General features: G+C 39.5%; 1 protein-coding gene across 10 annotated transcripts in view; it reads right to left on the reverse strand.

Moving 5' to 3' along the window:
- TNIK (TRAF2 and NCK interacting kinase) overlaps positions 1-12,186 on the reverse strand; it is a 399,001-nt gene that overhangs the window by 140,490 nt on the left and 246,325 nt on the right. For all 10 annotated transcript variants that reach the window (XM_040480745.1, XM_040480740.1, XM_040480737.1 and 7 more), the window contains exon 4: positions 8,617-8,742. In XM_040480745.1, coding sequence (XP_040336679.1) covers positions 8,617-8,742 — 126 coding nt within the window. The remainder of the gene's footprint in view (positions 1-8,616; positions 8,743-12,186) is intronic.

The following is a 12,186-nucleotide window of genomic DNA, read 5'->3' on the forward strand; positions in this document are numbered from 1 at the left end:
AAGTTTCTCAGTATGTATGCAAGCTCAGCTGGGGAATTTTTCCTGTTAGGAGTAAACCATTACGTGTCCATTCTGCTCACAGAAACTAACCTTATTAAGGCTGTTAAGAAATGCTCAATGCTGCTGGTCAGAATGTTACAGCCAAAAAGAAGAATTTGGGGAGGGGATGGGAAAGCAAGCTTTCGGACAAGTAAAAACAGGAAAAGAAGAGAAAATACTAGCCTCAGAAGATTTATGATTAAGCGGCTTGATAGTTGAGGATTTTGAGAAGCATTTAGGTTAATGAGACACAGACTTTGGTTCAGAATTTATCTAGAAAAGGAACCAGAAGGTTTGTTTAGACCAGTGGCAGAATAACTCTGGGGACACATAAGTCTTCCTTCTGCTCAGGTGAAAAGAAGTTTAAGCACATTTCAAATGAAATTCATTGGGATAAAAGAAGAAATCATTTGTACATTCTTGTCACAGAATCACCCATCGGTTCATAAAAATGGCTCTTTTAAAGCTGATCTCAGGCCCTGTTGCAAAGTATCAAATTAGGTATGACTTTAACTCTGTGTTTGTAACTAAGTAACCTATCTCTATAGGTCGTGCAATAGGACAGCTCTGAGACTGGAAGCCTGTTTACAATCATTCCTCCTAATATTTCAGGCACTCCTTCTAGAATTACCAAAGTTAGCCTTTCAAAAATTTCTACTCACAAATAATAAGATTCAATTACTTCTCCAGACAAATGACCTAGGCTCTATATATATGAAGAAAGGAGTTCTTTAGTTATACAAGTGACAAATACTGATTAAAACAATCAAAAAATAAATAAAAAAAAGGAAAGAAAAGAAAAATAAAGCCTCATTTCTGATGCATAGAACTCAAAAAGGAGAAATATTAATTATTCAAAGGACTCAGCTATAGGTGGCTGAATTTTTAATAATGCTATCTGCAGCATTTCATATTTATATCTTACAACAACCAAAAATGTCAATGGGCATGATCTTTTTGCCAGGCAAGATGCTACAGCAAATGTAAACTCTAGCAGACCTAGGTCTGGAGGTTGTGGCCAACATCACTGCAGATTCTAGAAAGGATCTCTCATTGGCTCATCTCAGTATCTTATTTGCAGATGATCTTATGCAGGAGCTAGACAACAAACATCAATATGTGAAGTTTAGCATGTATGGAAGTCACCTGGGAGTGGTGGAATTTCTGGTACAAATTGGAGCAGGTGTGTGCTCCCCAAACAGTTATAACACACTGCTGCTATTGGGGGTTTCAGGCCCAGCATTTTCAAATCATCCTAGTTTTCAAAACTTTTTAAGGAATCCAGACTTTTGCAAGAAATTGATTTTTTCTAATGTTGCCATAACTAAAACACCGCCATCTTATGTGACTAAAACTAAATACATTCACCCAGACAGTACTTAGCCTCTGGGCTGCCAGTTTGAAAACCCAGGCCTCTTACTCTAAAGTTACCATTTTATATGGAAGAAACCAGATGTCAGAGATGCTGCCTCTGCCAATACTAGAACCCAGGTCTCTGGATTCCAGATCAGGTTTTAGCTAACGGTGGCAATGCTTGTCCCCTCAATGCATACATAGTTTCTGAACTCTTAGCTCTGCAAGGCTACACTGTTGCAATCTAATGAATAGGCTTACTGAGACATTTCAGTACAGTAATCTGCTGTCTTACTTGACCACCCTACATTTTGGAAACCAATCAGATATTATTGCTTTTGGGGTGCCTGGGTGGCTCAGTCAGTTAAGAGTCTGTCTTCAGCTCAGGTCATGATCTCACCGTTGGGGAATTCCAGCCCCGAGTTTGAGCCCTGAGCGTGCTGACAGTACAGAGCCTGCTATCCTCTGTCTCCCTTTCTCTCCGCTCCTCCCTTTCTCTCTCTCTCTCTCTCTCTCTCTCTCTCTCTCTCTCTCCCCCTCTACTCAAAAATCAATATTATTTAAAAAAAAAAAGAAATTTATCATTGTTTATAAGATATTCTAGTCCTGGGATTGTAGTAGTATGAGAAGACAGCAAAACATGTATGATTTTGCCTTCTAAGGTTAGAGTATTAGTACCCCTAATAGATGGTACTTGTCCCTCTGTCCCAGTGCCTGAATGGTGTGCAGCAAAATGGAGAGCTTCTCATCACTGAGATGAGGTGGAATGAGACGGCCGTGCTGTGTGACAGAGCTTGCTTGTTTCCAAGAGATCAGAATCTTTATTGAAAGAGCTCCCCTTTTTGATTTCCGGTTCAGGCCCTGAGCGGTTGATAAAGGAGAATCACTTAGCCATTATCAGAAGTAGTTGTATTTCCTCAAAGAGCTGGTACTAAACAAGAGTTTATCTCTACAACAAGACTGATAGAATTCGCACAGATTATAATTCAATCAGACACCTAAAACAGCACATGTGTTGGCTGTAGGATATGTGCAAAACCTCTAGCCACAACAAAAGAAATAACTGGGGAATACTTCCTGTAGTCTGGATACTGGGAATGCGTGTTAGGAAGTGCTGTTTTGGAAGCTTGATTGGCTCAGTCAGTTCACCATCTGACTCTTGATTTTGGCTCAGGTCATGATCTCATGGTTCATGAGTTCGAGCCCTAAGTTGGGCTCTGTGCTGACAGCATGAAGCCTGTTTGGGATTCTCACTTGCTGCCCCTTCCCACTCACACTTATGCTCTCTCTCTCTCTCTCTCTCTCTCTTAAAAAAGTGCTGCTTTGGTTGCTACAGGTTACGTCTCTATATAATTCATAATAACATTTTTATATAAATGTAATCCTAACAGAATGCCATTAGTCCAAAGAGTCAACTATCTGTGATCTTTGCAATTGTTTGCTAAAACATTCCCAAAAGTCTTAAGGTACTCCTCAAGGCATACTTCTTAGACTTCCACATCAGTCTTATTAGTAGCTAACTGGTCCTGCTACCCTCTTTGAAAATTGGGGAACTGAGGAATGGAGGTTAAAGATGAAGTCAAAATAAATTAAAACCAAAGCATCAATCCTATTTGGAACACCAACTTTTGATATCAGAATTATTTTTTACAACTTAAAAAAAAAGAATGTAAAACTCAAGGGCTTGATTCTAGCATAAGAGAGCTTGGGGTTAGCTAGCACACTGGCTTTATCACTCACCAGCTATAAGACCTGGGGTAAATTTCTTAACTTCTCTGAGCCAAATTTCCTTATTGGTAAAGTGGGGATAATGATAGATCTAATGTATAGAGTAGTTGTAAAGATCTAATGAAATAATATGATAATGCAAAAAAAAAAACAAAACAACAACAACAACAAAAAACCCAAAACCATAACATTTGGCATATGAGAAGCAAGCAATAAATATTATCTGCCACTGTTATTATTAACACAGAATGGCTCAAATTTAGTGAGTCGGAGCCCTTGGAATAATGATACACAATCATATTCTATAACCAAGTTCTCACCAACATTGTACTCTGGTATTAATTTCCCATTATGTTTCTATTCTGCCTTTACTTTTCCAAGTTCCCCCTGAGTTTGTTACCAAATAGAAAGAGCACAACTAGAAAAAGAAGATGCCCTCATCCTCGTAAGCATTTCATGGCTTGGTATTTTTTTCCCCGGTAACACAGAAGCTAATGGACGATTACTAGTGGGGATGGTCCCTGCTAGGCCCTCTGTCTTCCAAGCAGAATGTGGGCCCTACTTAATTGCAGGTGGTCAAATGGAATGTGAAGGCCTGGCCCTCCCTTGGGGCCTGGGTTTGGGAGAGACCACTATTTGCAGATCTCCCTTTGCCAACCTCAGGAAGGGGATTCGCTTGCTAAAACAGTCTCCTAATTGGCCTCCCTGATTCTACTCTGGCCTCCATCTGGTCTAGTCTCAACCCAGAAATAGGAGAGACCCCTTAACTATGTGGCTCATATTCCATCCCTCCTCTACTTTCAAAACCCTCCAGTGCCCTCCCCCCCCCAACCTCACTCAGAGTAAGAGCTGACATCTTTCCAATGGTCGGTAAGGCCCTGCATGATGTGGCTCCAGGTCTCACCTCCCAGGTTTCTGATCACACTGCTCCCATTGTTATTCTTGGAAACCACCAGGCTTGGAACACGCCTCCTTGAGTCCTCTACAATGGGACTTCCTCTGGATGCAACCCCATCAACCTTTCCCTGCTCTACTAGGCTCTTGTCAGCTTCCAGCACTCTCTACACTTTTCTTACTAATTATATTTATTTTCTATGGTCTGTAGCAGGAGTGTAAGCTACATGTAAGTAGGGGCTTTCTTTAGTTTTGTTCATGGATATATTCTAAGTGTCTACAAGAGTCCCTTTTGTCTAGCAAGTGCTTGATATATATTTGTAGGATGAACAAATGAATGGTGACTGAATAAATGAATATATACACTTGCAGACTCTTGATTCCCAGCAACCACAGCTGTCTTCGTGGGAGGAGCAGCTGGCCAGGGTGAGAACTGGCAGGCAGCAACTGATTCCCAAGAATACGAAATCTCCTGTTCACGCCATGCAGATGCAAACAGGCTTGCTGCTTTCTCCCAGTGCCTATTGGAAAATGGACTGCAGGTCTGCTTATTTAAAAACAATAACAACAAACTTCCAGTGCCTTTCACAGAACTTCAGGCCAAGCTAAATTGTCACATTTCAGGATGCCTGCATTCTGACTCTGCATTCATCCATTAATGAGCTTTGAGGCCCTGGGAAAGTCAATTAACTTCCTGGGGATCCAGCAAAATAAAAGACGACTAATTTTGTTTCCAACTTAAAAAACTGCAGCATTAGGAAAAGGGTAAAAATAAGTGAATCCCTGCTTGACCACTCCTCTCTTTCTTTCAACCAATTTCTAATAAACATCCAGATTTTAACAATTCACTCTCACAAGAAAACCAACTCTCCTATCTGGCCCATCTCACAAAAGAAATGATAAATAGTTGGGTGTGACTCAGCTTGTACTATTGCAAGTGATTCCTGAAGGTGGTGGTTCCAAAGCTACATTAATGCTTTCGTTTAATTTGGAACCAGGGCCCTGACCAAACAAAAAAACTCTCTGCAGACAGCATTAAAACAGCTATCATTCTCCACTTGTTATCTGCTGAAGCTTATGGCAATATGGGGTCATTGCTAAAAAGCTAGATTCTTGATGACGTAGAAGTCCTTTAGGAACACAGAGATATTCCTACTGGAATCATCTTATCACTTCCTGTCGAACTTTTAGTCCACAAATAAAATGAACTCTCAAAGTACCTGCAGCCATCTGCTTTGTATCGACATTATTAGCAACCAGGTCTGTAGAAATAATAATCATTTTCATTTACAGTCCAACTATTCTATCAGCCTCGTATGCTCAGCACCTTCCTGGCACTGAGGCCACAGAGATGCAAACACAGTCCTTGCCTCAGATTGCTGACTGTCTTTGAGGAGCAAAGACAGCCCAATGGGGAGCAATTAAAAAAAGAAGAAACAGAAGTGGGTCTGATGTTCAACGTAAGAGAAAGTTTAGAAGAAAAAAGAAGCAGACATAAGAAAGAAAAAAAATGTTTTAAAATTTAAATTAGTGAAATTACTACCCAGATACAAGTATCGTCGACACCATTGGTATCCTAGACATCCCCATCATTTAAATAGACAGTAGATACATTTTTTCTTTTATTTCCTTTTTCTTCCTTTTTTATTTGCCAAAAATGAAAATGTATTTTATCTAATCATAGTATTTTTAAAAGGCTTTAAAAAAATCCCATTATATAAGTTAATGTTTTTGCACTATAAATATAAATCTACACCATTTTAACTGGCTGATGTGTCCTTTCACAGTGTCCTTTAATGGATTTACTTAAGCAATTCCCTATTGGTTACCTTCTACATACATCTTTACACAGTTACCCAAATATTTATTTAGGATACATGCCTGTATATCTATCTATCTGTGTGTGTGTGCGTGTGTGTGTGTGCGCGCGCGCGTGTGTGAATGTTTATCTGTATGCATCCCAAATGCCCTTGAGTAAAGATAGAGTACCAGCCTCCAATCTTCATTTCCATAAGCAGGGGGTATGAGTGTCCATTCTGGGCATATCATTTAAAAAAAATCTTTGCCAATCTATAAGTTTAAAAAATGGTATCTAATTCTTGTTCTGTTTTGCATTTATATTGTTGGTATGATTATATTTTAAGAACATCTTTACAGGTAATTGATAATTCTTACTTTGCTAATTGCTGCCTCATTCTTAACTCAATCCTTCTTTTAGTTCCATATTATTTCTATTATACCATATTATTTCTATTATTATTTCTAAAAACTCTTCCTCTCTAAAGGTGACTAAATTCTTTCTCATCATATATAAAATATTTTTCCTAAATTAGTTACTTGCATTTTTACCTTGTTTTTTATGTTTTTTTGTAATGAGAATCTCAAAAAAAAATGTATACAGGCAAGTCCATCAAAATTCTGTTATGTGGTCATGCCCTTGCAGATATGGCCTCGTTTATCTTTTTTAGTATTATACAGTTATAGCTTTTTTCTCTTACTATTTTTACATTTTTAATTTTCACATTTATATCTACTATACATTTAAGAGGCCACAATTAAAATATTACTATAACTTTTTCAGAAATCACTTAAAAATATATAAAATCAATGTGATCATTCAAAGTGGGTTTATTTACCCCAAAATACCTTTTTTATTTTAAATTTAAAGATGGGCTTATGGGGGAAAATATACAGTAGCTCTTTTCACTTCCAAAGATTATAGTATTCAGTTATCAAAATACATGAAAATCTTGTTATTTTTCTGAGCTAACATTATAATATTCTTTTTGGTCACCAATTCTGTTCACCGTGTATGTTTTATCTTCTCAACTGGACTACAGACAGATGTCTTTGCATTAAGAGAGTAAACTGAGATTCTTTGATTAGCTGTCCATGAAATAGTAGTTGCTGGATTCACACAATTTAGTATATAATTTGGCATATAGTAAATTCTGTCTAATTAAAGAATTTTGTGTGTCAGACACATAGTAAGAGCTCTAGAAAATGAGTAAGATGGTAAGTGGTTAAAAGGGTATTTTTAGAGTAATTAATCCAAACAGCAACATATGGAATGAACAGAGATTCAAGAAAGAGAGAGAGAGGTAGGTCAAGTAGAAGTCTACTGCAAAATCTAGGCTTCCACTGAATGGGCCCACATGAAGTTAGCAAAGGAAGATTAAACCAAGACAGCATTATAAGCCAGCCTGAGAGATAAGAATGAATAAAAGTTTCATGGACAGAAACCACGAAGGTGAGAGGAAGAGCAATCTAAGCAGGGCAGGGATAGGAATAGTGGTTTTGGTAGCAGATATACTGAATTTACCTTCCTTCAGTGGGACAGCTGTCTCACAAACTGTCAAAGATACAGGACTGGGGCACATAGCTAACTAGAAAAGAAAGCAACCATGAGAGTACGTATATGGTATCAGATACTGTTTTAGGTATTTCCTTCACAGAACTGGAATTTAAATTTCAGTCATCCACACATTAGCCAGAGATGAGGAAAAGACCCATAGAACTTGGTTAGATTATTGTTCCACCATTTCTAGCTACATAGACCTTGGGGCAATTTACTTACCCTCTTTGTAAACCTAAGTTCTGTCATCTAAGAAATGAGGCAAACTCTGGAAAACAGTATGGAGTTTCCTCAAAAAATTAAAAATAGAACTACACTATGACTCAGCAATTGCACTACTAGGTATTTATCCAAGGGATACAGGTGTGCTGTTTCAAAGGGGCACATGCACCCCAATGTTTATAGCAGCACTATTGACAATAGCCAAAGTATGGAAAGAGCCCCAATGTCCATCGATGGACGAATGGATAAAGAAGACGTGGTATATATATATATATACAATGGAGTATTACTTGCCAATCAAAATGAATGAAATCTTGCCACTTGCAACAAGATGGAATGGAACTAGAGGGTATTAGGCTAAGCGAAATTAGTCAGAGAAAGACAAATATCATATGACTTCACTCATATGAGCACTTTAAGACACAGAACAGATGAACATAAGAGAAGGGAAACAAAAATAATATAAAAACAGGGAGGGGGACAAAACATAAGAGACTCTTAAATAAAGAGAACTGAGGGTTGCTGGAGGGTTTTTGGGTGGGGGATGGGCTAAATGGGTAAGGGGCATCAAGGAATCTACTCGTGAAATCATTGTTGCACTACATGCTAACTTGGATATAAATCAAAATATGAATTAATTAATTAGAAAAAAAGAAATGAGACTAAAAAAAATGAGACCATAATAATGTCCATCTCAAAGAGCTGGAATAAATGACATACATAAAAGCAAACAGTGTGATGCCTAACTCAATAAATGTGGTCACTAGTGGAAAAACCAGAGAACTTAACAACTGGCTTTAGGGATGGCCCACATTAAGGGGTAGAAGATAAAGATACTTAAACAATGGAAGGTATTTAGGGAAATGGGAAAGAACCTTGAAGACACAATGTTATGGAAATTATGGGGCCAAGAGTTTCAAAGAAGGAGTTACTTAATCCAATTTCGTCATGAGGACAGAGAAATGAACCATTCAGCCCTGGTTGTTCTTCCTGTAAGTAAAGTAAATTTGGGTAGCACTACATACCCAAAGTTGGTCATCCATGCCTGGTGGGTTCTTTTTGATAAAAGCACCATAGTATGTAGCAATATTCCGGTGATGAGAATACTTCTTCAACATGTTAATTTCTTGTTTGATTTCTTCCTCTTCATCCTGTATTAGAATAATAAATATTATGTCATGAACAGCCACTGTGTTTAGTAGGATTCCGTTTTTCATCACCATCTATATCAACTACACAATAAATTCTTTCTTAAGTTTTATTCTTCTGTGGTGGTAAACAAGCATACGGACTACAAAGAAAAAAATCACAAGACATCAGGTTGGCAATCCTAGAGGCTCTTCTGTTTGTACAGCAAACAGGCATAGTATGCCACCAGCTAGAAAGAAAAAGCTCATCCTTTCACCCGGAAAAGATCAAGGTAGACAGACTATTGAAATAAAATTCACTCTCGGCTTCTGGGAACTATGTCCACTGACTACCTATCACTGATAGGAAAGATTGGGGAAAGAAAAAAAAAATACAAGCTCTGACATTTAAAATTTGTTAGGTTCATTTTCTTTGAAGCCTACTTTTATTGAAGTAACTGACTGAAGATGATGAAAGTCAGCTGGGTAAGTTCCCTAGATCTGAAGAAGTTCACAAAACAGGGGAACTCATCTCACCTTCTGGAAACTAAACATAAAAAGAAAGGGGGAACGTGGCAGTGCCATGGATGTGAAAAGAGGTAACTCTCCTACAGACTAAGTTTCCTGATGTTCGGGTTTCATTCGTTCTTAGCTTCACTTTGGAGTCCATCAACTTGGCCACTTTTGGAGGCCCTGGCACTATCGGTGGGGGGTGCATGTGCTCTCCCATAATTTTATTTTGATATGTACACATCAGTTGGATTTATTTCTGAGATTGGCGAGACAAAATTCCATCCCAGGAGAGTTATGTGAGATGTGCATTAGTAACAATTATCTCTGAGGGTAGGTTGTAACATCACCTTTACCTAAAGGCCGCCCGTGCTGTGTCCCTGTCTGTCCCCTTGCAGCTTGGGCTGCTTGGCCTCACTTCAGTCTCTACATTGTCGGGCCCTTCTGCGGTTTTCCATGTGATGTCTTCTTTCCCCATCCGCCTCTGGACACAGCTTTTACTCATTATTCCTAATCGAGCTTAAAGGGCCCTCCTCAGGATGTCTTCCCTATTTCTCTCAGGCCATGTCAAGTCCCCCCTGCTGTATCTTATCCACCTCCTACACTTCACACAGGCACCATATTTGTTGGTACTGGTGTGGAGATGTGTCATAATTGCTCTTCTACTCGACGCTCTTCATGGATTGTAAGCTCTCCTCTGCCTTCAGGTCTCAGTTCCAGAGTCCCTTCGCCAGCAAAGGTTTCTGATCTGTCTGACTTGGTTCTAGCCTCATGGATCATCACATGTGTATTCCTTTGTAGCACCTACCAGAATTGCAATCTACATTTATCTGTCCTATCATTTGATTAAGGCCTCTCTTTCCTATCAGCCCGTACCAACTGTGAACACAGGAATGGTGCCTGCTTTTGCTCTCTGTAGCATGCCCAGCACCAGGCAAAGTGCCGGTGAACGAATACAAATGAAAGAGAGGACACCTGCAAGGACCCCGCTACTACAGTGGCATCAGGGGTACTTGAGAGGAAACGGTGAGGGTGAGATGAGAACAGTGAAGTGCTGACATTTCTTCACCATGAGAAAATAAGTTTTAGTGAAAAACAATGGAGATTTGCAAACCCAGGAGAGTGAAGCCTCTTACATGTCACAAGTCTTAACAAAATCAAAGACTAACTGATCTCAAAATAGAACATACGACTGCGGTGCTGAGCTAAGGAGAAGCATGTGGCCCCAACATTGAGGAGGGGAGTCCAGGAGTGAGGGGCTGGGACAGTGGCTGAGGGAAGGGATGGCATCCGATGACCAATGGATTCTTCCCTGCAGCTATGGGAGACTACCTACACATTCACTGTAGCCTGAGGACAGACTGACCTTCACAGACCTTCTACTTGTTGAAGAGCCCCTGTAGCATGCCTCAAATGTCTTACTACGGTGCAGATTAAGCTATTTTAAACTTACCATGTGGGCCAAATAATTGTGGATGAATGCAGGATGTGAGCATATGTACTTTAGGGAAGCCCAAACAGAAGAAGGAAAACAAACCTGAGGGTTTCTGTGAGCAGCCTGGTATCGACAGCTGCTTCCATTAAAGAGGCAACTACCTGGGGCAGTGAAACACCAATCACTTTCCAATGGCAGCCTGCCAATCTCACCTTTGGCCATTCTTAGAGACAAGTTGGTTGTATAAGCATCGCTGCCGGCCTCCTAGCTTCTCAACAGGATGGAGGGTGATGTGGGACAATCCAAGAGGGGAGAAGTATCCTTTTTAAAAATGTTTGTTTATTTATTCATTTTTGAGAGAGAGAGAGCGCAGAAGGGGAGGCAGAGAGAGAGAGAGAGAGAGAGAGAGAGAGAGAATCCGAAGCAGGCTCCAGGCTCCAAGCTGTCAGCACAGAGCCCAACGCGGGGCTCGAACCCACAAACTGTGAGATTGTGACCTGAGCTGAAGTCGGACGCTCAACTGACTGAGCCACCCAGATGCCCCAGGGGAAAAGTATCTTAAAAAGTTTACCATACTATTAAGAAAAACAAATAATAGTGTGATTCAATATATAATTAAATCCAAAATAAATAATACTGGAGATCGGAATGAAGGCAGCAAGTTCTCCATCACTTTGCGAAGGTAAACTGAGGCAATATGAAAATGAAGAAAGCATATGCACTGAGTCAGAAAAATGAGGGTCAGCAGATGGAGTGCATGTTCACTTTGGGCTCCACTCTTTTCTGGCTACATGGCCTTAGGGAAGCAACCTCACTTTTATTTTTATTTGTATTTTTTGAGTTTTATTTATTTAAGTTATCTCTACACCCAACGTGGGGTTCGAACTCACAAACCTGAGATCAACAGTGGCATGCTCTTCCAACTGAGCCAGCCAGGCATCCCTAACCTAACTTTCAGAACTTAAGTTTTCTCATCTAGAATTACATACAGATTTATAATAGTATTGTATTATATGCCCAGTCTTTTGTGATATTTGAACGAAGTATGTTTGAGTTATAAATGCAAAATAAACACTGTTATTAATCTTGTCAACCAAAAAAATAAATACATAACAAGGGTGAAAGGGCAAGAATGGAAGTATCTTGAATTTTAGTTTAAACTGCACTGTTGCCAAACACAATTATGGAACCACTGTGGGTCATGGTTATGGAGCTCTAGCATAGAACCTTGATTTGGAGGTTATGTGACCTTGTAAGTGGGCGTGCATTTTATCAGGCCTTCAGGGCTACGGTTTATCCTGATTTCTAGTCTAGGGCAACGGTGGCAGCAAGTTAGGCAGTGGAACTGAAAAGCACACACGTACTAGTAACTATGAGAACTTATTCAACCATTCCATAAGCGGTCTACCCTCTCACAACACAGCTCATTGAAAAGGATGAGGTTACGATGGTTTCAAAAAGACAAAGATAACAACAGAGGCTAGAATTAGATTTCAAAGCTGTAAGAAAAGGATCTCTTCTGT

This window comes from Herpailurus yagouaroundi, unplaced genomic scaffold (assembly GCF_014898765.1).
Source record: "Herpailurus yagouaroundi ecotype Mexico unplaced genomic scaffold, PumYag 159, whole genome shotgun sequence".
Lineage (NCBI taxonomy): Eukaryota > Metazoa > Chordata > Mammalia > Carnivora > Felidae > Herpailurus > Herpailurus yagouaroundi.